Source organism: Glycine soja, chromosome 3 (genome assembly GCF_004193775.1).
Source record: "Glycine soja cultivar W05 chromosome 3, ASM419377v2, whole genome shotgun sequence".
Taxonomy (NCBI): Eukaryota; Viridiplantae; Streptophyta; class Magnoliopsida; order Fabales; family Fabaceae; genus Glycine; species Glycine soja.
In genome coordinates, this window is record NC_041004.1 from 5,594,214 (window position 1) to 5,621,609 (window position 27,396).

The 27,396-nt window shown below is 41.4% G+C and overlaps 1 protein-coding gene, 1 long non-coding RNA gene and 1 pseudogene across 2 annotated transcripts; all 3 read left to right on the top strand.

The window, feature by feature from the left end:
* The first annotated feature begins 1,539 nt into the window (after window positions 1-1,539).
* LOC114406033 lies at window positions 1,540-3,166 on the top strand. Its single transcript, XR_003665324.1, has 3 exons — window positions 1,540-2,064; window positions 2,198-2,449; window positions 2,584-3,166. It is a non-coding gene; the product is annotated as an uncharacterized LOC114406033 (long non-coding RNA).
* Window positions 3,167-3,963: 797 nt separating this feature from the next.
* On the top strand, window positions 3,964-6,276 carry LOC114404856. The gene has a single exon (XM_028367603.1). It carries the CDS (start codon window positions 3,964-3,966, stop codon window positions 6,274-6,276), a length of 2,313 nt encoding a protein of 770 aa, XP_028223404.1.
* A 12,151-nt stretch (window positions 6,277-18,427) lies between these two features.
* Window positions 18,428-23,608, top strand: LOC114406030 (annotated as a pseudogene).
* Window positions 23,609-27,396: the final 3,788 nt, after the last annotated feature.

Below are 27,396 nucleotides of genomic sequence, written 5' to 3' on the forward strand. Positions count from 1 at the left end.
TTTGTCAATATATCTTTTCTCTTTCTTAACTAGGGACATTTCTAATATAGAATTAATTAATACATAAAACATTATAGATTACGTCTTATAAAAAAATAAATATCATTTTAAATTTGAGTCTTATAAATAAAAATGGAATGAGTAGTCTTTAACTCTTTATAATTGCCTTTTTCTACTATTTGGTTAAGAAGAATGAAAGAGAATTGAAAGTATACAGAGTTGAAAGACAATGAAAGAAGATGGTCTAGGATGTTTGTTACATGTGAAAATTTGATGAAAGTTTCAAAAATAATGTGAAACCCACATGTTTTTACTTTCATCTCAAAAAGAGAATAAAAGGGAGGAAAAGAAACAATAAAAAGGATGCTATACACAAAATTCTTGGTTGCTAAAATTGTTCCTCAAGCCCCTCATTAACCTTCAGTGGAACTTTTAAATTAGGGTATCATGTCACATATAATAAGTTATTCAAATGTCATAGTTGATTATGCTTAGTTTGCAATCAAGTTTGCTTTCTAGTGGCTTTTACTCAAGATATAATCAATTATATATGCAATTTATATAATTGATTATGTGACTTTAATTAGTAAAAGAATATACATTTTTATCTCATATATATAGTTACATAAACTTATTTTTTTGGGGTAAAATGAATGTTTACTTAATCTCTTTTTCAGTTATTTTTCTTTTATTATTGACCTAAACACTTTAGTTTAAGCATTTCATTTCTTTTACACTTTTTTTTTTCCATCTCAATCAAATAACTTTATTTTTTTATTCTTTTTTCATTTTTTTTTTAAGAGAGTCTCTTCTCATTTCAACTTTCTTTCATTTATTTTCATTCCTTTTCACACTACATACAGTTAGACTTAGGCTGCCATTATGATGGAGAAAAGTAATATACAAAAAAAATTATATATTTTATTCGATGGGATCCACATCTCTTATATTTTACTTTAATTATTTTTTTCATTTTTTTCCTCTGCCTTTCCTTCTTCTAAATCAAATGCCCCCTACACAATTCCATCCTATGAGACAAATGTGTGTTTAAAAGAAAAAGTTTATAGATATGCGTCAATTGTAACTTTTGATGCGGAAGTTAATTAGCTAGCTTTAACAGCATGCACGTTTAGGAGAAAATGCAAGAAAATCCAAAGGAGCAATAATAAAGCTGGTTGGGAGTGGATTCCAAATCATCAAATCAAATCAAATTCTCCCATTGCTCCAATGAGTTGTCCTCCCACAAATTAAGCTCCAATCTTCTAGAAATAAGGTTTTAAATAGCCAAGGATTAAGATTAATTGTTGAAGGACAAATTCAATGCCATGTACTCCACACAACAAGACATCTGAATGAGTAATTAATGATATATGAATTATCATTTATTTTAATCATTTTATTTTTTATCTATCTGTCACATCATAAATTATATTATACCTATATTTTTCCTTTTTTCCCCTATATGTTGAATAAATTTTTGGATGTTATCAAACATTTTCCCATCTAAATTGAGCTAGATCTGATTCATCCGAAAGAGGATCCAAGTATCCATAAGATGATTTTAAAGAGAGAAAAGAAGGAAATACCATGATTTGAATCCCTTTTATTAACAAAATCTAACAACTAATGTCTAAAAAAATTAAGCAAATTAATAATTACACTATTTTTTTGGTATTCATATAATTCTTATCTCTTCCCAACAAATATTACCATGCAAAAAATGTTTTTTGGATCTGCATCAATACCCAAAGATGTGGATAAAAGATGTTAATACATTCAGTGAAAATTTCTTTATTATCTTAAAAATATTTTCCTTTTGAATAATAAATATAATTTTCACAATTAGTTGAGTGTACTTTGTTTTTCAGAGATGGTAGAGTGGTCCAGAGAAACTGCACCTGTCAATGGATATGAATTCAACTTTGAACAAGATCTAAACAGAACTTCTGATTTAATTGACGTGAAAGTGATCCTTTCTCAATAGCTGAATTTTTAATTGGAAAGCTTTTCATTGGACATCAGACTATAAGAGGACAACTACAAAGGATAATCTCAGATCTTTCAGTAAGGCATGCTTCCCATGTATATATTGGCAGATAACTGAAAATGTTTCATATCATTTAATTTCTAACCATTTCAAATTCTTTGGCAAAACATATCTGAGGTTTTCTTTTTTTCCATTATTATTGTGTTGTAGGAAATTGTAGTATATTGCTCTCTACCAAGGTTATCCATTGATGCAAGGAAGAATGTGCTGCAGCAAACTATACACTTCAAATAATTTGATGTTTTACTTTTTTGCCAAATATTGTGCTGCAGCAAACTATACACATACTGTGTTGTTGCCATCTCTAATCTAGTCTTGATACTAGTGTTCAAAATGAGAATGAACTGGAAGCAACAGAATCACCAATTCACAAAGCCTTTGATGCTTAAGATCAGAGTGGAGGTGGTGTGATAACTGCTAAATAATTGTGAATTTATAGGAGTTAAATAGTCAAATTTTGGCTTAAAATTAATTATTTAGCAGTTATTTGTAATTAAAAGTGAAAAAAATTAATTTAATTGAATTTCTGGTTGCAGATACGAAAAATAAGGCTGCAGTTAGCAAAAGTGGCACAGAAAGGAAGAAAAAAGAAGAAATTCTGAAGCAGGCCCAATCCAATAGGGGCGCTAAGCGCGCATCAGGCGCTAAGCGAGCAACTAACTGCAGGCGCTGAGCGTGGCGTTAAGCACGAAGGTGGAAACCGTTACGCGCGCTAAGCCCAGCTAGGCGCCCAGCGCCCGATCCAACAGAAGCACAGGCCCAGCGTGCATGGCGCGCCCAGCGCGCGATCTGAACGCGCTAAGCGCGAGGTGTGGCGCTGAGCGCGACTACGAAGGCCCATAAGCCCACTTCAGCAACTATAAATAGAGAGGCAGTCCCAAGGAAATTTCATCCCATCTCAGAGCATCACTCTCAGTACTTCAAGCCTGAGTTTTCTTTTCTCTCTATATTCTTTGTTTTGTTAGCCTATTCTTTCTTTCATCCCCAGTTGTAAGCCCTCAATAGCCATGAGTGGCTAAACCCCTAGCTAGGGCTTGGCAGGCCTAAAAAGCCAACGATGTACACTGAGCTCCAAGAGTTATCAATGCAAAGGAATTTATTCCAGGTTTTTCTGTTCTATTTCTTTTCTTTTATTCTTGCATTCATTCTTAGATCTCTTTTTGGGTTTTAATCGTTCGGGAGAGGGTAATTCTCAATAATATTTAAGATTCAATGCATGCATCAGTTTTAGGGGTTATACGCTTGGGAAAGGGTAACACCTAATAGAACATCTAAAGAAAAGAATCATTGGGTTAGCATTGCTAGGCATAGAGTGATAACTCACTGCCCATGCATATAAGCAACATCTAGAACTTAATCTTAACGCATTTTAATTATTGAGTCTTCGCAAAGGCATTTGGGAGATAGGTAGTTAAAATAGGCTTGCCAACGTGAGGCATCAGGGGCAAGTAGTCAACAGATGTGGGTAGAACTAACACCATTTCATTGGTAATGAATATCATACTTACATGCATCGTAGGCCAATTGGGTTTGTCTGGTCTTGGCATTTCTATCAATTGTTTTCCCTTTTACTTATTTGTTTTAGTAATAGCACTCTTTACTATTCCTACTTTCATTCCTACTTTACTACTTTACTACCACTTACAAATTGAGAGGTATTGAATAAGTGCAATAAAATCCCTGCGGACACGACACTCGGACTTCCGAGCTTTACTACTTGTCACGATTTGGTGCACTTGCCAAAGTCTCAACAAGTTTTTGGCGCCGTTGCCGGGGATTTTGTTTTCGCACTTAATACTATATCAGTTTGTAAGCCCGATCCTTCTTTTCTTGGCTTACTTTATCAGTATTTTCTCTTTACTTCTATTCTGTCTTTCTTTCTTCTATAATTGCACGGGTAGTGCCTTCTTGTTTTTATGCGACTTAGGACTGCATCTGGAGACGTGGTCCCTATCAACTTGGAAATCGAAGCCACTTGTCGGCGTAACAACGCTGCAAGAAGAAGAAGGGAACAGGACACCGAAGGAAGCAGTCACACATCACCTCCTCTCTCTCCACATCACGCTGAAATGGACGGGGAACCGGCACGAAGAGTCACCTTAGAAGACTTCTCCAACACTGCCACTCCTCAGTTCTTCACAAGTATTGCAAGACCGGAGGTGCAAGCCGCAAATATCTCCTACCCGCATTCCCTTATCCAGCTGATTCAAGGGAATCTCTTCCATGGTCTTCCAAGCGAAGATCCATATGCTCACCTTGCCTCGTACATCGAAATATGCAACACCGTAAAGATCGCTGGAGTCCCAGAAGATGTGGTACGCCTTAACCTCTTCTCTTTTTCTCTAGCAGGAGAGGCAAAACGATGGTTGCACTCCTTCAAAGGCAACAGCTTAAGAACCTGGGAAGAAGTAGTGGAAAAGTTTTTAAAGAAGTACTTCCCAGAGTCGAAGACCGCCGAAGGAAAAATGGAGATTTCCTCCTTCCACCAATTTCCGGATGAGTCCCTCAGCGAAGCACTAGACCGTTTTCACGGGCTATTACGAAAGACACCGACACACGGATACAGCGAGCCGGTACAACTGAATATATTCATCGATGGCTTGCGACCCCACTCGAAACAGCTACTAGACGCGTCCGCAGGGGGAAAAATCAAGTTGAAGACTCCGGAGGAAGCAATGGAGCTCATCGAGAACATGGCGGCCAGTGATCAAGCAATCCTTCGTGATCGAAGCTATGTGCCTACAAAAAGAAGCCTTTTGGAACTTGGCACGCAAGACACGACATTGGCACAGAATAAGCTGTTGACGAGGCAGATTGAAGCCCTTACCGAAACCCTCAGCAAACTACCTCAACAGTTACAAGCGGTAAGTTCTTCCCACTCTTCTGTTTTGCAGGTAGAAGGATGCCCCACATGCGGAGGAACCCATGAGCCTGGACATTGTGTAAGCCAACAGGATACTTCTCGAGAAGTAAACTATATGGGCGTACCAAATCGCGGATATCAGGGTTACAACCAGGGGAACTCATCTGGATTCCACCAAGGGGGAGCAGGATTCAATCATGGGCCACCAGGATTCAATCAAGGAAGGAACTTCACGCAAGGTTCAGGGTGGAGGAATCAGGGAAACCAGTACAAGGAGCAGAGGAATCAACAACCATACCAACCGCCATACCAGCATCCTAGCCAGGGTCCCAATCAGCAAGACAAGCCCACCAACATAGAAGAGCTCTTGCTGCAATTCATCCAGGAGACACGGTCCTATCAGAAGAGCACGGATGCAGCCATTCGGAATCTGGAAGTTCAAATGGGCCAATTGGCACAAGACAAAGCTGAAAGGCCCACTAGAACTTTCAGGGCTAACACAGAGAAGAATCCAAAGGAAGAATGCAAGGCCGTGCTAACTCGAGGGCAGAGGAAAGCACAAGAGGAAGGTAAGGTTGAGGAAGAAGACCATACAGAGGAAGATAAGACAGAGACACAGGAGGACAGGACAGAAGTCGAAGAGAAGGTGACATCACCACCTAAGAGCCAGAAAGCACGGGAAGCCAGGAAAGAAGAACCACCAGCCCTACCACAAGATCTCCCATATCCTGTGGTGCCCACCAAGAAGAACAAGGAACGCTATTTCAAGCGTTTCTTGGAAATATTCAAAGGGCTGGAGATCACTATGCCATTCGGGGAAGCCTTACAGCAGATGCCCCTCTACTCCAAATTTATGAAGGACATCCTCACCAAGAAGGGGAAGTACATAGACAATGAGAACATTGTGGTAGGGGGTAACTGCAGCGGTATAATACAGAGAAAGCTACCCAAGAAGTTTAAGGACCCCGGAAGTGTTACCATCCCATGCACCATAGGGAAGGAGACGGTGAACAAGGCCCTCATTGACTTAGGAGCAAGCATCAATCTGATGCCCTTGTCAATGTGTAAAAGAATTGGGAATCTGAAGATCGATCCTACCAAGATGACGCTTCAGCTAGCAGACCGTTCGATTACACGACCTTACGGGGTGGTAGAAGATGTCCTAGTCAAGGTCCGCCACTTTACTTTCCCGGTGGACTTTGTGATCATGGATATCGAAGAAGACGTAGACATTCCCCTCATTTTAGGCAGACCATTCATGCTGACTGCCAACTGTGTGGTGGATATGGGGAATGGGAACTTGGAGCTGAGTATTGACAACCAGAAGATCACCTTCGACCTCTTCAAAGCAATGAAATATCCATAGGAAGGTTGGAAGTGTTTCAGAGTAGAAGAGATTGATAAGGAAGATGTCAGTATTCTCGAGACACCACAGTCTTCACTGGAGAAAGCAATGGTAAATGCTTTGGACTGTCTGACCAGTGAAGAGGAGGAAGATCTAAAGGCTTGCTTGGAAGACTTGGATCGACAAGACAGTATTCCGGAGGGAGAAGCCAAGTTTGAAAAGCTAGAAGAGAAAGTTCCGTCCGAGAAGAAGAAGGTAGAGTTGAAGATATTGCCAGATCACCTAAAGTATGTGTTCTTGGAGGAAGACAAGCCTGTAGTAATCAGCAATGCACTCACAATAGAAGAAGAAAACAGGTTAGTAGGTATCCTCAAGAGACACAGGGAAGCTATTGGATGGCATATATCGGATCTCAAGGGAATCAGCCCTGCTTATTGCATGCACAGGATAATGATGGAAGAGAATTACAAGCCAATCCGGCAACCCCAGAGAAGGCTAAATCCGACAATGAAGGAAGAGGTCAAAAAGGAGGTACTCAAGCTCTTGGAGGCGGGACTCATATACCCCATCTCTGACAGTGCTTGGGTAAGCCCAGTACAGGTGGTTCCCAAGAAAGGTGGAATGACAGTGGTGCAGAATGAGAAGAATGACCTGATACCAACAAGAACTGTCACGGGCTGGCGAATGTGCATCGACTATCGCAAGTTGAATGAGGCCACCCGAAAGGACCACTTCCCTCTACCATTCATGGATCAGATGCTGGAGAGACTTGCAGGGCAGGCGTATTATTGTTTCTTGGATGGATACTCAGGATATAATCAGATTGCGGTGGACCCTAGAGACCAGGAGAAGACGGCCTTCACATGCCCTTTTGGCGTCTTTGCTTACAGAAGGATGCCATTCGGGTTATGTAATGCACCAGCCACATTTCAGAGGTGCATGCTGGCCATTTTTTCAGACATGGTGGAGAAAAGCATCGAAGTGTTCATGGATGACTTCTCGGTTTTCGGATCCTTATTTGACAGTTGCTTGAGGAACCTAGAGATGGTACTTTAGAGGTGCGTAGAGACTAATCTAGTCCTGAATTGGGAGAAGTGTCATTTCATGGTCCGAGAAGGCATAGTCCTGGGCCACAAGATCTCAGCTAGAGGGATTGAAGTTGACCGGGCAAAGATAGAGGTTATAGAGAAGCTGCCACCACCACTGAATGTTAAAGGTGTCCGAAGCTTCTTGGGGCATGCAGGGTTCTACAGGAGATTCATCAAGGATTTTTCAAAGATTGATAGACCCCTAAGCAACCTGCTGAATAAAGATGTGGCCTTCAAGTTTGATGAAGAATGTTCAGCAGCATTTCAGACACTGAAAGACAAGCTTACTACTGCACCTGTGATGATTGCACTCGACTGGAGTAAAGACTTTGAGCTGATGTGCGATGCCAGTGATTACGCCATAGGAGCAGTCCTCGGACAGAGACACGATAAGGTATTTCATGCTATTTATTACGCTAGCAGGGTCCTGAATGAAGCACAGTTGAATTATGCCACCACGGAGAAGGAAATGCTAGCTGTTGTCTTTGCCTTGGAGAAGTTCAGATCATACTTGATAGGATCGAAGGTCACCATTTTCACAGATCATGCTGCCATCAAGCACCTGCTCGCCAAAACCGATTCGAAGCCAAGGTTGATTAGATGGGTCCTCTTATTGCAAGAATTTGACATCATCATCAAGGATAAGAGAGGATCCGAGAATGTGGTAGCCGATCACTTATCTCGGTTAAAGAATGAAGAAGTCACTAAGGAAGAGCCTGAGGTAAGAGATGAATTTCCTGATGAGTTTCTTTTGCAGGTTACCACCAGACCTTGGTTTGAAGACATGGCAAACTACAAAGCCACAGGAGTCATTCCAGAGGAGTACACTTGGAATCAGAGGAAGAAGTTCCTACACGACGCACGCTTCTATGTTTGGGATGACCCCCACTTGTTCAAAGCAGGGGCAGATAATGTATTGAGAAGATGTGTCACAAAGGAAGAAGCACGAAGTATTCTTTGGCACTGTCACAGTTCATCATACGGAGGACATCATAGCAGGGACAGAACAGCAGCAAAAGTGTTACAATCAGGTTTTTTCTGGCCCTCTCTTTTTAAAGATGCTTACGAGTTTGTGCGTTGTTGTGATAGATGCTAGAGAACAGGGGGGATATCACGGAGAAATGAGATGCCGTTGCAGAACATCATAGAGGTGGAAATCTTTGACTATTGGGGCATAGACTTCATGGGACCCCTGCCTTCGTCATACGGGAATATTTACATCTTGGTAGCAGTTGACTATGTCTCCAAGTGGGTGGAGGCCATAGCTACGCCGAAGGACGATGCCAGGGTTGTAATCAAGTTTCTAAAGAAGAACATTTTCTCCCGCTTCGGAGTCCCACGAGCCTTGATCAGTGATGGAGGAACGCATTTATGCAACAATCAGTTGAAGAAAGTCCTGGAGCACTATAATGTCCGACATAAGGTGGCCACACCTTATCATCCTCAGACGAATGGCCAAGCAGAAATCTCTAACAGGGAGCTCAAGCGAATCCTAGAAAAGACAGTTGCATCATCCAGAAAGGATTGGGCCTTGAAGCTCGATGATACTCTCTGGGCCTATAGGACAACGTTCAAGACCCCCATTGGCTTATCACCGTTCCAGCTAGTGTACGGGAAGTCATGCCATTTACCAGTGGAGTTGGAGCACAAAGCATATTGGGCTCTCCGATTGCTTAACTTTGACAAAAATGCATGCAGAGAAAAGAGAAAATTGCAGCTTCAGGAGTTAGAAGAGATGAGACTGAATGCCTATGAATCGTCCAGAATTTACAAGGAAAGAACAAAGGCATATCATGATAAGAAGCTGCAGCGGAGAGAATTCCAGCCAGGACAGCAGGTATTGCTCTTTAACTCAAGACTAAGGTTGTTCCCAGGTAAGCTGAAATCCAAGTGGTCTGGGCCGTTTATCATAAAAGAAGTTAGACCTCATGGAGCAGTGGAATTGGTGGACCCTAGAGAAGGGAGCTTCGAGAAGAAATGGATCGTCAATGGCCAGCGTTTAAAGCCGTATAACGGAGGGCAATTAGAGCGATTGACGACCATTATCTATTTAAATGATCCTTGAGAGGGCCTACTGTCTAGCTAAGGACAATAAACTAAGCGCTGGTTGGGAGGCAACCCAACATTTAGTGTAAAAATGTAGAGTTTTATTTCTGTAAAAAAAAAAAAAAAAAAAAAAAGAAGCCCAACAGGTGTGAATAGCAAACAGGGGGTACGAAAAGCAAAGGCCCACAGGTACAAATAGCAAAAGGAGGGGTGCCAATAGCAGAAGTCAAGTGGGCTGCACGTAGACCCGCGCTTAGCGCGAGCCCTCACGCTAAGCGCCCAGGTACGTTTTAAAATTTTAAAATACGAGGCAATGCCAAAGGTCAGAGCGCCTGCGGGGCGCTTAGCGGCTACCTCCCGCTAAGCGCATACACCATAATTGCTGGGCAGTTTTCGAAAACTGTCCAACCCCTCGTTTGCCTCCTTTGTTTTTAAATTCGGATTTTTACCCAGCATTTCTTTTCTTCCCTTCTTCCCTCTGCCTTTCTTCCTTTCCTACTCTTCATCTCCTTTACTTAATCCTCTGAAGACTAAGCACGTGTTTTTCCGTACACTCAGAGGTAAGCTTGAACGTCTGCATTTTTTGTGGTTTTGAACAGGGACTAACGCGCTAAGCTAAGCAAGAACACAGGGGGAGGAGATAGAAGTATGGCTCACACGCTGAGCGCTCCTCACCCATTGATACAGCAGAGGATACGAAGCACGCGCTTGGCGGGCTCTGTCGCGCCAAGCGCGCTCATCTATTGGGAAGCACGCGCTAAGCGCGCTCTTGTGGCGCTAAGCGCGTGACAGCAGCAGCGCCCAGGGTGGCGCCAAGCGCGAGGCTGGGCCTTAGGGCCACCAGTCCTCGTGCTTTTCTTTTTACACCTCCCTTCTACTTTCCTCAACCCCTTCTTCTTTGCTTTCTGCATCCCCCTTCCTTCTAACTTCACCCCCCCGTCGTCTACTTTCTGCAACCCCTTCTTTACCACTTTCACCCCTAATTTGTTTACTTTTTGCACCCCCCTAATTACTAACTGCAATCTGTTTTGCTGTTTTTGTGGTTTTTGTTTTTTTTTTCAGATGGCTTCTCGCAAGCGCCGTGCCGTGCCCACACCAGGGGAAGCGTCCAACTGGGACACTTCCCGCTTCACATCTGAGATTGCCTGGCACAGGTACCAAGACAACATTCAGCTTCGGAACATCCTTCCGGAGAGGAATGTTGAACTGGGACCCGGGATGTTTGACGAGTTCCTCCAGGAACTCAGGAGGCGCAGATGGGACCAGGTGCTGACTCACCTTCCGGAGAAGCAGATCGACGTGGCTCTGGTGAAAGAGTTCTATTCGAACCTTTATGATCCAGAGGACCACAGTCCCAGGTTCTGCAGGGTGCGAGGACAGGTCGTTCGTTTTGATGCTGACACCATTAACGACTTCCTCGACACCCCAGTTATCTTGGAGGTCGGGGAGGAGTATCCAGCATACACCAGATACCTCAGCACTCACCCCGATCCTGACACCATCGCGGCCACACTGTGCCCTCCAGGGGGGCGTTTTGTCCTTAATGCTGATGGTCTCCCCTGGAAGCTCCTGAGGAAGGACATGACGACACTTGCTCAGACATGGAGTGTCCTTTCTTACTACGATCTTGCGCCCACTTCTCACACTTCTGATGTTAATCTTGACAGGGCCCGCTTGATCTACGGTTTGGTGAGCTGCATGGACATGGATGTGGGCAGCTTTATATCACAGCAGATCAGCCAGATTGCCCAGTCCAGCACCTCGAGGCTCGGGTTCCCAGCGTTGATTACAGCGTTGTGTGACATTCAGGGGGTGGTTTCTGATACCCTGATCTTTGAGTCACTCAGCCCTGCGATCAACCTAGCCTATGTGAAGAAGAACTGCTGGAACCCCGCCGATCCATCGATCACGTTCCCTGGGCCTCGTCGTACACGTACCAGAGCTTCAGCATCAGCTTCCGAGGCCCCTCTTCCTACCCAGTCTCCGTCTCAGCCATCCCAGCGACCGCGACATCCACCTGCTTCCACCTCAGCATCCATGAACACGCATGGGCAGATGCTGAGGTCCCTTCACGTTGGACAGCAGCTCATCATGGAGAATATGCACAGGCTGTCCCTACACCTATAGATGGACCCTCCGCTCACCACTCCAGAGGCTTATCGTCAGCGAGTCGCCTGGCCAGGAGACCAACCCTCCACTGACAGGGGGGAAGAGCCTTCTGGAGCCGCTGAGGATCCTGCAGTCGATGAGGACCTCATTGCTGACTTAGCCACCGCTGACTGGGGACCATGGGCAGACTTGGGCGGAGGCAGTTGATTTTTTTTGTTTTCCTTTTATGTTCTGATGTCTCTTTTATGTTTTGTTTTGTTTTGTGTTTTGTTCCTTCTTATGTTTCGTTATATGGTCTGTTTAGGTATTAAAAAGAAGTAGTAGTAATAATATGAGAGATTTAGCATCTGTTTTCTGAATAATAATTGCATGATAACTTGAGCAGTCATAATTTTTGAGCTTGTTCTGAAAGGTTGAAACACTTGAGATGCCTCTAGTCCTTGGAAACATTGGTTCTGGAAGCACGAGTCAGGTCAGGAAATGGAACATGAACAGCACAAGGTGGGAAGGATAGTCTGACGGAACAAGGTCATAACTGGTATGCCGTATACTTGCTTTAATTCCGGTGAGAGTGTGAACTTAATTGTGAGAGAAAACGCCTGTTTTTAAGTTCCTGGTTTTGCATCACTCTTGGATTGTTAGAATAGTTACTTAAGGTGGAAATGATCAAGGCCATGTTTGTTATATCTAGCTACTTAGCCAAAAAGCCAACCCGACATCATCCTTTTCCCCTTGCACCCATGATTGAGCCTATATATCACATTATTCCGAATTAACCCTTGAGCCAATAAAATGATAAGTCCTACCCTTTAGGATGATAAGAGAGCAAAAATGGGTTATAAAGGTCTTAATTTGGGGGATTTTGGAAAATAGGTAGCTAAGACAATGGTGCAGCACGTAATAAGACACCTCTTATAAACTAGAAGCCCGAAAAAAAAAAAAAAAACATCATAAAGGGCAGAAACAAAGAGCAAGAGAGGTGTCAAGAGAAAAGGGTTGTGGGGAATAAAAGGGTTAAGAAGAATGCATCGGAAGTATTAGAAATTTTTGCTCTCTTAATCCTAATTTGAATTTTCAAGAAAAACCATGATTTTTTGTGAGCCAAGCCCCAATACAAGCCAATAAAGTCCTTAGTGATCCACCTGAAGGTAACTAAAGATAACTATACTTGAGAGGAAATGCAAAACTTTGGAATCTTACTTGCAGGTTGTTAGAAAATTGCAGACACTAAACCATACACTTGTGAGCAGAGGAAAACACCAGCCTTGTGAGGAAAGTAAGGCAAGCCAGATTTGATCAAGATTCCAAAGGACTGACTAACCACTTGTGTGTTTTATGCTTTCATTTTGAGATGTTGACAGATGCGGAAAGGACCACTGGAAGAAGGAGGAACTAAGGCCATTGATAGTGTTGAAACACTCAGAACTTGTTTGAAAATTTATTTTTGTTCTTGGTTTGCTTGGGGACAAGCAAAGTTTAATTTGGGGGATTTTGATAACTGCTAAATAATTGTGAATTTATAGGAGTTAAATAGTCAAATTTTGGCTTAAAATTAATTATTTAGCAGTTATTTGTAATTAAAAGTGAAAAAAATTAATTTAATTGAATTTCTGGTTGCAGATACGAAAAATAAGGCTGCAGTTAGCAAAAGTGGCACAGAAAGGAAGAAAAAAGAAGAAATTCTGAAGCAGGCCCAATCCAATAGGGGCGCTAAGCGCGCATCAGGCGCTAAGCAAGCAACTAACTGCAGGCGCTGAGCGTGGCGTTAAGCACGAAGGTGGAAACCGTTACGCGCGCTAAGCCCAGCTAGGCGCCCAGCGCCCGATCCAACAGAAGCACAGGCCCAGCGTGCATGGCGCGCCCAGCGCGCGATCTGAACGCGCTAAGCGCGAGGTGTGGCGCTGAGCGCGACTACGAAGGCCCATAAGCCCACTTCAGCAACTATAAATAGAGAGGCAGTCCCAAGGAAATTTCATCCCATCTCAGAGCATCACTCTCAGTACTTCAAGCCTGAGTTTTCTTTTCTCTCTATATTCTTTGTTTTGTTAGCCTATTCTTTCTTTCATCCCCAGTTGTAAGCCCTCAATGGCCATGAGTGGCTAAACCCCTAGCTAGGGCCTGGCAGGCCTAAAAAGCCAACGATGTACACTGAGCTCCAAGAGTTATCAATGCAAAGGAATTTATTCCAGGTTTTTCTATTCTATTTCTTTTCTTTTATTCTTGCATTCATTCTTAGATCTCTTTTTAGGTTTTAATCGCTCGGGAGAGGGTAATTCTCAATAATATTTAAGATTCAATGCATGCATCAGTTTTAGGGGTTATACGCTTGGGAAAGGGTAACACCTAATAGAACATCTAAAGAAAAGAATCATTGGGTTAGCATTGCTAGGCATAGAGTGATAACTCACTGCCCATGCATATAAGCAACATCTAGAACTTAATCTTAACGCATTTTAATTATTGAGTCTTCGCAAAGGCATTTGGGAGATAGGTAGTTAAAATAGGCTTACCAACGTGAGGCATCAGGGGCAAGTAGTCAACAGATGTGGGTAGAACTAACACCATTTCATTGGTAATGAATATCATACTTACATGCATCGTAGGCCAATTGGGTTTGTCTGGTCTTGGCATTTCTATCAATTGTTTTCCCTTTTACTTATTTGTTTTAGTAATAGCACTCTTTACTATTCCTACTTTCATTCCTACTTTACTACTTTACTCCCACTTACAAATTGAGAGGTATTGAATAAGTGCAATAAAATCCCTGCGGACACGACACTCGGACTTCCGAGCTTTACTACTTGTCACGATTTGGTGCACTTGCCAAAGTCTTAACATGGTGCTTTCATCAGAGTTTCATCAAGTCCGCTGAGAAACAATCATCATACTTCTACAAGAGAAGCTTGGGCACCTTTGTAGTTCTAGCAAGTCATTTTGGATCTAGACAAGAGCCAGGGAGGTTAGAAGTTTTCATCAGGACTAAGGGGTTTGCTCTATGAAATATAAATGGAAGACAAGTACATTCTTGGGGTGAAACACCATGACAGAGACTGAGTTTATGACAGATGGGACATTTTGCTCTGCTTTTAGTTCAACTGAATCTTCTGGTGAAGACATTGAACTATGAAGTATCTTCTGGGAAAGATTTATGTGGTGTCTTGCTAAAATAACAGTGATGTAATAAACATAGTTGCCCTTATCAGATTTAAGTTGCAAACATTCAAATCTTTACACTGCCACGGCCACATAGATTGCAAACATTCAAGGCCCAATGGTGGAGTCCATGGTCGAGGCCATCTCCAGCATCGAGACAACTTGCCTCCAACATTTAAAATTGAGGGATTGTTCGTCAGCTATATCTTTTCCAGGTGGTCGTCTACCTGCATCTCTGAAGACTCAGGTTATCAGCAATCTTAAAAATCTGGAATTCCCGACCCAACACAAGCACCAGTTACTAGAATCACTGTTGCTATATAATAGTTGCGATTCTCTCAAGTCTCTTCCATTGGTTACCTTTCCAAATCTCAAAAGTCTCCCAATCGAAAACTGTGAACACATGGAATCTCTTTTGGTTTCAGGGGCAGAGTCATTTAAGAGTCTGTGTTCTTTGAGAATTTACCAATGCCCCAACTTTGTATCATTCTGGAGAGAAGGATTGCCTGCGCCCAATTTGACTGATTTTGAAGTTTTGCATTGCGACAAGTTGAAGTCATTACCTGACAAAATGAGTACTCTTCTCCCAAAGTTAGAATATCTTGACATATCCAACTGCCCAGAAATTGAGTCGTTTCCAGAAGGGGGGTATGCCACCTAACCTGAGAACAGTTTGGATTGTCAATTGTGAGAAACTACTGAGCGGCCTAGCATGGCCATCCATGGGCATGCTTACCCATCTCTATGTGGGGGGTCGATGTGATGGCATCAAGTCCTTCCCTGCAAGAACTTACCATAGAGAGATGTCCTTTGCTGGAGAATATGGTGGGAGAAAGGCTTCCTGTCTCTCTAATAAAATTAACCATAGAGAGTTGTCCTTTGCTGGAAAAACAATGCCGCAGGAAGCACCCTCAAATTTGGCCTAAAATATCCCACATCCGTCACATTAAGGTTGACCATAGATGGATTTAGTGACCAAGGATGAGCACCGGGTAATTCTCCTTCTTTGACCTACTTCATTGTCTTCTAAGCCTAAAAGGGACTGCCCTGGATTGGCTATGGCAAGAGCCTTTGGAAATTTTTGCCTAAAAGACTATGGTGTCGCCTCAGTCCCTGATGTGTCTTACAGAAATCTTACCAACGAGGATAAGTTTGTGGTTTTGGCTTCTGATGGGGTAAGCATTTTCATATCAGGATGTCAACTTCGAATTTTGGATTGTGATTCTTGAATAATCATTTACAAGAACAGAACAATCATTGTTAGTGTTTAAATGATGCTCAATTTTCTCATTCCTCTCAATCCAAATATGTTTACAAATATTTGATCAAATAGTATAAGAAAAGAAATAACCAAGAAGATTAAATGAATTAACAGCATGTAGTTTTCACACATACATGTTTAATTCATATTGGACAAAAATTAGATGCTGTTAGTTCTATAAGTGCTTTCTTTGTTGTCTTTCAATAGGAATTGGAGTTTCACCTAGCAATCCGTGTAATAAAGGTTTCCATTAAAAGTCAACATAGACTACTAAACTGAAAATCCAATTTAGATTGAAGAACAATGTTAAAAGCACCTATGAAACTATATCTAAGTTTTGTCCCATCATATTTGGCACAAATAATAGCTTATTTTCATCAGTTTCCTAAGAGAGCTTTTAAGCAATAAACAACAACCAATTAACTTCTTAAAAATTATCCCAACCAAAAAGGTCTGAATGTTCTTTCTTAGAGATTTTAAGCATGACTAAGAATTATAAACAGCAACACCAAACTTGAAAAATAAGTTTAAATATATTTTTTTTTCTCAATAAATATTTAAATTTAATATTTATTTTCTGATAAAAAAATTGCAGTAAGTTCCTATAAAAAAAAAGTCATTTATTATTAGTCTTTTGAAATGGAGTCATAATAAATGAAATACATTATCCTAAAACAAACATATAATTTTTTAATTTATCATGAACTAAAACATAACATAAAAAACAAAAATATACATTAATACTTAAATACAAAACTAGAATATTTATTAGAAATCAGGCCAATATATTAGCCTATAAAAAAATAAAGGCAGACCTCCTATATGAGGGCAATTTTATCCAAAAAAATGCAGAGTGTACTTGCCCTTTCTATATGAGGGCAATTTTATCCAAAAAAATAGATACGTGGAAAGTCACACAATGGGGTGGACCACACACATGTCTGAATATGACCATGACACAAGATCACGAGAAACTTGATTCAGATTTGATTGCTACTTGTGTAGTAGGTACGTATTTTATGTTCATATTATGTTCATTTTTTGTTAATTCTCATTTAAATTTTCATATATGTTCTACAAATAAATTAAATTACATATAAATATAAATTTTAATATATAACAATTTTTATATTTGCGGCTAAAAATTAAAACAATATATATATACAAAATTAATAACTTAAAATACTTACCACTAAAATAATTTAGCATACAAAATTAATTATTTCAAATACGTTAAACTATTCTAATTTTAACATATTATATGAAACTCATAATAACTACAACCTACGTAATATAAAAATTTTTATTGTTATCTAATTTAAATTTTTTAATTTATAGTATGTATAACTATTCCTAATTTTTCATATAAAATATTTAAACTAAATGTAATGTATCATATAAAAAATTTAAACTAAACCTAATCCAAAATTAATAAGTTATGGAACCTAAAACTATTTTTAATCTATTATATAAATTTTTTTAATTAAACTTAATCTACCATATAAAAATTAAAACCATTTCTAATTTATCATATTAAATATTTAAACTAAATGTAATGTACCATATAAAAAAATTTAAACCAATTCTAATCTAAAATTAATAACTTATGGAACCTAAAACTATTTTTAATGTATTATATAAATTTTTTTAACTAAACCTAATCTATCATAAAAAAATTAAAACTATTCCAAATTTATCATATCAAATATTTAAACTAAATATAATGTAGCATATGCAAAATTTAAATTAAACCTAATCTAAAATTAATAAGTTATGAAACGCCAAACTATTCTTAATCTACTATATAAATTTTTTTATATAAACCTAACTTACCATATAAAAATTTAAAGTATTTCTAATCTATCATATAAAATTAATAACTTACATTTCCTAAAACTAAAACTATTTCTAATCTACCATATAAAAAATTTAAAATAATTCTAATCTATCATATAAAATTAATAACTTATCTTTCCTAAAACTAAAACTATTTCTAATCTACCATATAAAAAATTTAAAATAATTCTAATCTACTATATAAAAGTAAGAACTCAAACTAATAATATTAACAAATGAAACTAATAATATTAACAAATAAACTAAATCTAATGTTTCTTATAACACAAATAATAGCATACTAAAACTAAACCTAATATTATTTAAAACTAAATCTAAAAATAAATGTACTCTATAAAACTATAATTATCAAATTAAATTTAATTTATTATTTCTAACTAAAACTAACTTAACATAAAAAAAACTAATAACATATATTACTAATTATCAACAGAATATAAATAAAATAAAAAACTAATTAAACAAACTTACTTGAAAAAATTACAAATGAAGCAAACTTTTCACAGCTCTTCTTCTTTCTCCCACACAGCAAGCTTCTTCTTCTTTTCTGCATTCGCGTGAATGCTCTACGGGGGAGGGGGGGATTTAAGCACCATTTTGCAATGAAGTCGCTGCTGGGGCTGGCGATTTGGCCCAACCAAATCGCCATTCAGCCTGGCGACACCCTGCTGCACCTCCTCTGCACGTCGCAGGCTGCAAGCCTCCTGGGAAATGATCTCTGCAGTCCCCTAGGCTGAATCGCCAAGAGCAGTGGCGCTTTCACTGTGGCGCCAACAGTGCTGGCGTTTCCCACGTCTCAAATCGCCAGCAGTAATGGCGCTTTCCTCCCCCCTCGACACGTGTCCGCCATGCACGAAGTCGTCATCAGAAATGGCGCATCCCATGCTGGGGGCATGCAAAAACAGCACCCCCTAGGAAATACTTTCCAAACAGCCCTAAACTGGGAATAACTTTGTAAAACAGCACCTTAGGAATAACTTTGTAAAACAGCGCTTCGTTGGGAAATTTGCCTCCACCCAGATACCACGTTCAACAAGTATCCAACCACACCGCTACACCTTGTCAAAAACCAACCCAGTTTTGTAACCAATTTCTTTCCTTTATCTTTCTCATTCAGATCATGGCTGAGGCAGTTGGTGGTGCGTTTCTCTCTGCTTTCCTTGATGTTGTGTTCGACAAGCTGGTCACCGATGATGTTGTTGACTTCATCCGTGGAAAGAAGCTTGACCTTAATTTGCTTGAGAACTTGAAGACCACTCTGAGACTGGTTGGAGCTGTGCTTGACGATGCTGAGAAGAAACAAATCAAACTCTCCAGTGTCAACCAGTGGCTCATTGAGCTCAAAGATGCTCTCTATGAGGCCGATGACTTGCTGGATGAAATTTCTACCAAATCTGCAACTCAAAAGAAGGTTAGTAAAGTGTTTTCTCGCTTTACCGATAGGAAAATGGCCAGTAAGTTGGAAAAAGTAGTTGGCAAATTAGATAAAGTTCTAGAAGGCATGAAGGGTCTTCCTTTGCAAGTGATGGCAGGAGAGAGCAACGAGTCGTGGAATGCTCAGCCAACAACATCTCTGGAAGATGGATATGGTATGTATGGTAGGGATACAGACAAGGAGGCCATAATGAGGTTGTTGTTAGAGGATAGCAGTGATGGTGTGCAAGTGTCTGTGACCGCTATTGTAGGCATGGTTGGGGTTGGAAAAACCACTTTAGCCCGATCTGTGTTCAACGATGGCAATTTGAAGCAGATGTTTGATTTAAATGCTTGGGTCTGTGTTTCTGATCAATTTGATATTTTGAAGGTAACAAACTATGATAGAGCAAGTTACGCATGAATCTTGTAAATTGAATGATCTTAATTTACTTCAACTTGAATTGATGGACAAGCTGAAAAGTAAAAAATTCTTAATTATCTTGGATGACGTTTGGATCCAAGATTACGATAGCTGGAGTAATCTGACAAAATCATTTCTACACGGGATAAGGGGAAGTAAAATTCTCTTGACAACCCGCAATGAAAATGTAGTGAATGTAGCCCCTTACCATATTGTTCAAGTTTATCCTCTAAGTAAATTGTCAAATGAAGATTGTTGGCTAGTGTTTGCAAACCACGCATTTCCTCTCTCAGAATCAAGTGGGGAGGATAGAAGAGCTTTAGAAAAAATTGGAAGGGAGATTGTTAAAAAGTGTAATGGATTGCCTTTAGCAGCACGGTCACTCGGAGGTATGTTGAGAAGAAAGCATACCATTAGGGATTGGAATAATATACTTGAAAGTGATATTTGGGAACTTCCTGAAAGTCTGTAATATTATTCCCGCCTTGAGAATTAGTTATCATTATCTCCCTCCACATCTAAAACGGTGCTTTGTTTATTGTTCATTGTACCCGAAAGATTATGAATTTAAAAAAAATGACTTGATCTTGCTGTGGATGGCTGAAGATCTTTTGAAGCTTCCAAACAGAGGAAAGGCGTTAGAAGTTGGTTATGATTATTTTGATGATTTAGTTTCAAGATCATTTTTTCAACATTCAACAAGTAATTTAACTTGGGACAATTGTTTTGTAATGCATGACCTCGTGCATGATCTTGCATTATCCCTTGGTGGAGAATTCTACTTCAGATCAGAAGACCTTGGAAAAGAAACCAAGATTGGTATGAAGACTCGTTATTTGTCAGTTACAAAGTTCAGTGATCCAATCTCACAAATTGAAGTTTTTGACAAACTACAATTTTTGAGAACTTTCTTGGCAGTTGATTTTAAAGATTCTCCGTTCAACAAGGAAAAGGCACCAGGTATTGTAGTCTTGAAGCTCAAGTGCTTGAGAGTTTTATCATTTTGTGGCTTCGCAAGTCTGGATGTTTTGCCTGATTCAATTGCTAAATTGATCCACTTGCGTTATTTAAATCTCTCTTTTACAAGTATTAAAACACTGCCAGAGTCATTGTGTAATTTGTACAATCTACAAACTCTGGTGTTGTCTCATTGCGAAGTGCTGACCAGGTTGCCTACTCACATGCAAAATCTTATAAACTTGTGTCATCTTCATATTAATGGTACTCATATAGAAGAGATGCCTAGAGGAATGGGAATGTTAAGTCATTTGCAGCATTTGGATTTCTTTATTGTGGGCAAGCACAAAGAGAACGGAATCAAAGAACTGGGGACACTTTCAAATCTTCATGGTTCGCTTTCTATTAGGAATTTGGAGAATGTAACCAAAAGCAATGAAGCATTGGAGGCTAGGATGCTGGATAAGAAGAATATAAATGATTTATCGTTGAAATGGTCTAATGGCACTGACTTCGAAATTGAATTAGATGTACTGTGCATATTAAAACCTCACCCAGGCCTGGAATCTCTATCAATATGGGGTTATAATGGAACTATATTTCCAGATTGGGTGGGAAATTTTTCCTTCCACAACTTGACAAGTCTAAGGTTACGTGATTGTAATAACTGTTGTGTGTTTCCTTCGCTTGGGCAACTACCATCTCTTAAGAAGCTCTATATTTCAAACTTGGGTTCAGTGAAGACTGTTGATGCAGGGTTTTACAAAAATGAAGATTGTCCTCCTGTGACACCCTTTTCTTCCCTTGAAATTCTAGAAATATATAACATGTGTTGCTGGGAGTTGTGGTTCACCCCTGATTCAGATGCCTTTCCTCTACTTAAGTCTCTCAAAATAGTGGATTGCCCCAATCTAAGGGGAGATTTGCCAAATCAACTTCCTGCTCTGGAAACACTTATGATTAGAAATTGCGAGCTTCTTGTCTCTTCTCTCCCAAGGGCTCCCATCCTTAAGAGATTTGAGATATGTGAAAGCAATAATGTATCGCTGCATGTGTTTCCTCTTTTTTTGGAATGGATAGAAGTAGAAGGAAGCCCAATGGTGGAGTCCATGATCGAGGCCATCACCAGCATCGAGCCAACTTGCCTCGAACATTTAACATTGAACAATTGTTCGTCAGCCATATCTTTTCCAGGTGGTCGTCTACCTGCATCTCTGAAGGCTCTGGATATCAGCAATCTTAAAAATCTGGAATTCCCGACCCAACACAAGCACGAGTTACTGGAATCACTGATACTATATAATAGGTGTGATTCTCTCACGTCTCTTCCATTGGTTACCTTTCCAAATCTCAAAACTCTCCAAATCAAAAACTGTGAAAATATGGAATCTCTTTTGGTTTCAGGGTCAGAGTCATTTAAGAGTCTGAATTATTTTAAGATTACGGGATGCCCCAATATTGCATCATTCCCGAGAGAAGGACTGCCTGCGCCCAATTTGACTTATTTCGCTGTTAAGTATTGCAACAAGTTGAAGTCATTGCCTGATGAGATGAATAATCTTCTCCCAAAGTTAGAATATCTCCAAGTTAAGCACTGCCCAGAAATTGAGTCGTTTCCTGAACGGGGTATGCCAGCTAACTTGAGAACAGTTTGGATTATCAATTGTGAGAAACTACTCAGAGATCTAGCACGGCCATCCATGGGTATGCTTACTCATCTCTATCTTTGTGGTCCATGTCATGGCATCAAGTCCTTCCCTAAGGAGGGTTTGCTGCCTCCCTCCCTTATGTCTCTGTATCTAGATAACTTGTCAAATCTGGAGATGTTGGACTGCACGGGGCTTCTCCATCTCACATCCCTGCAAAAATTAACCATAGATAGATGTCCTTTGCTGGAGAATATGGTGGGAGAAAGGCTTCCTGTCTCTCTAATAAAATTAACCATAAAGAGTTGTCCTTTGCTGGAAAAACAATGCCCAAGGAAACACCCTCAAATTTGGCCGAAGATTTCCCATATCCGTGCTATCAAGGTTGGCGGTAGATGGATTTAGTGGCCTAGGATGAGCACCAGGTAATTCTCCTTCTTTGACCTACTTTATCGTCTTCTAAGTTTAACCAAGCAAAACTATTTCAGTCAAGGATATCTTTCATTTCGAGTCATTTTACCCTCACATTTAATTTAGTCATTGCATTCAACAAGTGTTAGGTTAGTTGTTCAGTTTGATACTTGGTAGGAATTGCGGGTGTAAACAAAAGCAAATTCTTTTGTATAGATTTTATTTACTTCAGAAATGACTAGATTTCTTGTGTATGAACTGATTCTGAAATGGAAATTGATGTACTATATATGTTACTGAATCTACAGGGAATAACAGCATTATTAAAGGCAAGATATATGAGAATGTTTCTTATGATCCTCTAGCTTCAAAGAAGAAATAACAATTGGGTGTACTTTGTTTTTCAGAGATGGAAGATTGGCCAGCAGAAACTGCACTTGTCAATGGATAATTTAACATTGAACTATATCTAAATGGTGTGTAAAGCTGATCTTCCAGGGCAAAAGGAGAAAGAAACAAGGGTCTGGTCTGATGATGGCAGAGTGTTTCAGATAAGGAGAGTGGGGAACAATGAGAAACTCAACTGAATAAGATTGTTCCATGGCACCATCTAGAGCATAGCACCAGCAACTCCCTGAGCATACAGGCCTTAAGCCATTACTTGGCTGGTTCGGATAGGTAATAATTACAGAATTCACTAAGACATTAATGCTTCTTTGATAGAGAAAGAGGGGTGCAGCAAGTAACAGAGGTGCAACAAGCAAACCCAAGACAGGGTACAAACAGCAACACAGAGACCCAAACAGAAGGCAGAGCAAAGAGGGTGATTAACAAACCTTCATACCTGAAGGATTTTGTGTGATGAGGGATGAGCTGGCACTAGAAAAATCTGCAAGGATTTGTTGTCGAGAATCAGGAGGCAACCATAACAAATTTCCATATTTTGTAATCTTTGCACCTAGCACAGAATCACAATTCTGTTAGGAATTTCATTATAAATATGGACTCATTGTAATAAGCAGATTATGAATGAAATACTTAGCTTTGAATTTCTTCCCTTCTTTTCCCTCTGGAGGAACTGGTCCTCGAAACTAGCCAATTCATACCTAACATTTGGTGCTCTCGTTCCCCATGGCCGATCAGCCTCACAGCACCTCATCCTCTCCGCTCGAAACCACCATCCTCAAGCTTACCACCCTACAGGTCTCCCTTGGGGAAACTGTTCATTCCATGGCCCAGAAATTCGATGAGCTCTTACTCAGGCTACCCTCCACTTCCCCTTCCCCATCACCTCAACCTCCACCTTCCATCTCCCCTGTACCTGCGCATCACCACAGAATGAAATTAGACATTCCACGCTTTGATGGTACTGACCCCTTCGGGTGGGTATTCTAGATTAACCAATATTTTCAGTATCACGCAACCCCCGAACACGACAGACTTACCATTGTGTCCTTCTACATGGACGGCCGGGCTCTTGCCTGGTTCCAATGGATGGCCACGAACGGCCAACTCACTTCCTGGCCTGCCTTCATTCAAGCTCTTCAGACCCGTTTCGCACCCTCTCATTATGATGACCCCACTGGTAGCCTTTTCAAGCTCACTCAACGTGGTTCGGTGACTCAATATTTGTCGAAATTTGAGGAACTCGCTAACCGTATCGTCGGTCTTCCTCCCCAATTCCTCCTCAGCTGCTTCATATCGGGCCTGACTCCCGAAATCCGCCGCGAGGTGCAATCGTTGCAGCCTCTGACTTTGGTGCAGGCCGCCGGACTTGCGCGTCTTCAGGAGGAGAAGCTCCTCGACACGCGTTCATCCTTCCGCAACCGCGCTCCTCTGGTCCTTTCGGTTCCTCCACCGCGACAGAGCTCCACACCTGCTCTTCTCCAAGCCCCTTCGTCTCCTGCTACATCCTCACGACCTCCTCCGGTGAAGCGTTTGTCTCCAGCTGAAATCGCTTCTCGCCGAGAACGCGGGTTGTGCTTTACTTGCGAGGAGAAGTACCATAGAGGTCACATATGTGCCTCTAGGGTTTTCCTCCTGGTGGCTGCTGAGGACGACAACTCTGACCCTCTTATAGAGGACTTGGACCCAGGACCCGACCCACCCGACAGTCCGAACCCAACCGCGGCCCAAATTAGTTTTAATTCACTCTCGGGTAATCTAGCACCCGAAACTCTCCGTTTATTGGGCCTGGCTTCCGGCCACCATGTCGTCGTTCTCGTCGATGGGGGAAGCACCCATAACTTCATTCAAGAAGAATTGTTGTAGAGCCTTGGCCTTCCAACCCAGACCACCACCCCTTTACGGGTCTTAGTGGGTAATGGACAGCATTTAGCCTGCTCAAGCTGGTGTCCGCGTGTCATCCTCACCATTCAGGACCTCACTTGTGACGTGGACCTTTATGTATTACCCATTGCAGGAGCCAACATTGTCCTTGGGGTACAATGGTTGAAGAAATTGGGACCCGTGCTTACTGATTATTCCCTCATGACTATGAAGTTTTTCTATGACCAGCGTTTAATTGAGCTTCCCAGTGACACTGACCTCATCATTAACATGCTCACTCCACCTCAGCTTCGCAGATTTTTGAAACTCAATGAACATGCATCCTGCTTCCACATCGCGGTCCTCACAGAGGCAGTTCCTGACGAGCCTTCACAATCACTGGACCCTCAAATTCAAGCATTAATTGATCATTTTGGGCCTTTGTTCCAGACACCTACATCCCTTCCGCCGGCGCGAATTACCGACCACCACATCCATTTACTTCCCCAGGCTACTCCTGTTAATGTAAGGCCCTACAGGTACCCCCATTACCAGAAGCAGGAGATTGAACTCCAAGTCGAATCCATGTTGCAGAAGGGCTTGATTCGACCCAGCACCAGTCCTTTCTCCTCTCCGGTGCTCCTTGTCCGCAAACATGATCATTCATGGAGGTTTTGCGTGGATTACAGAGCCCTTAATGCCATTACCATCCGTGATAGATTTCCTATTCCTACAATTGATGAATTGTTGGATGAATTGGGCCACGCATGTTGGTTTTCGAAACTCGATTTGCTCCAAGGGTATCACCAAATACGAATGCATTCCTTAGACATTGCAAAGACGGCGTTCCGCACGCACCACGGGCATTATGAATTCAAGGTTATGCCCTTCGGGCTATGCAATGCTCCCAGCACTTTTCAGGCGACGATGAACATGCTTTTCCGGCCATTCCTCCGCCGGTTTCTCATTGTCTTCTTTGATGATATATTAATATATAGCATCACTTTTACTGATCATGTTCTACATTTACAACAAGATTTTCAGGTTCTATTGGACAATCAATTCGTCCTCAAACTTTCCAAATGCACTTTCGCTCAGCCAGAGGTAGAATATCTTGGCCATGTGGTGTCTCAGCGAGGTGTTGAACCAGTCTCTTCTAAAGTGGATGCAGTCCGACAATGGCCCTTGCCTCAGTCCGCCAAAGCTCTCCGTAGCTTTCTGGGTCTCGCCGGACTTTATGGAAGATTCATTAAAGGTTACGCCACCATTGCGGCCCCTTTAGTTGCGGCCACCATTATAGAGCCCTTTCAGTGGACCCCTTCAGCCCAGGTGGCCTTTGACCAACTGAAACAAGCCTTGTCTGAAGCCCCTGTGCTTACTCTTCCTGACTTTCAGCTGCCATTCACGGTCGAGACGGATGCATCCGACATTGGGATGGGCGCGGTTCTCTCCCAAAAGGGACATCCCATAGCCTATTTCAGTAAACAATTTCCACCCAAGCTCCGCCATTCCTCCACCTATGTTCGTGAATTATTTGCAGTGACTTCAACGGTTAAACGGTGGCGTTAGTATCTTCTGGGTCATAAATTCACGATCATAACGGACCACCGCAGTTTGAAGGAGCTACTCACACAAGTGGTGCAGACCCCTGAGCAACACACATACCTGGCTCGTCTAATGGGGTATGACTTCCAAATTCAATTTCGTTCCGGCGCCACTAATCAGGCAGCAGATGCGTTATCACGAATCTCCGAGGAAGAGTCCTCTTTGTCCCTCATTTTGTCGGTCCCTTGTTTGACATTTATGGAGGAATTGAGGAAGCAATTGGCTCAGAATGAGTCTTATTAGTCCAAACTTCACGACATTCAAGCCACTCCCACCAAATTTCCTGATTTCAGTATTTCAAACAACCTCATCTTACGCAAAGGCCGCATCTGGCTTCCTCCTCACCTGCCATTGCTCCCCACACTCCTCACTGAGTATCATGCTACTCCTACAGGCGGCCACCTTGGCGTCGCAAAGACCATAGCCCGACTAACGGACAATTTTTATTGGGACGGGTTGCGAGATGATGTAGCACGATTTATCTCTACTTGCTTGGACTGTCAACACTCCAAGTATGAAACCAAGCGCGCCGCTGACCTCCTGTGCCCTCTGCCGGTTCCTCACCGTCCATGGGAGGATCTCTCTCTAGACTTTATTACTGGTCTGCCTGTCTTTCAGGGGAACACCACCATTCTTGTGGTTGTCGACAGGTTCTCTAAAGGCATCCATTTGGGAATGCTTCCCACCTCACACACAGCCTATACCGTCGCAGCTCTATTTATGAACATTGTCGGTAAAATTCATGGTCTCCCTCGTAGCATGATTTTTGATCGTGATCCCCTGTTCTTGAGAAGGTTTTGGCAGGACCTCTTCCGTCTCAGTGGCACCCATTTAAGGATGAGCTCCTCTTACCATCCACAGAGCGATGGTCAGACAGAAGCCCTAAATCGCGCCATTGAACAA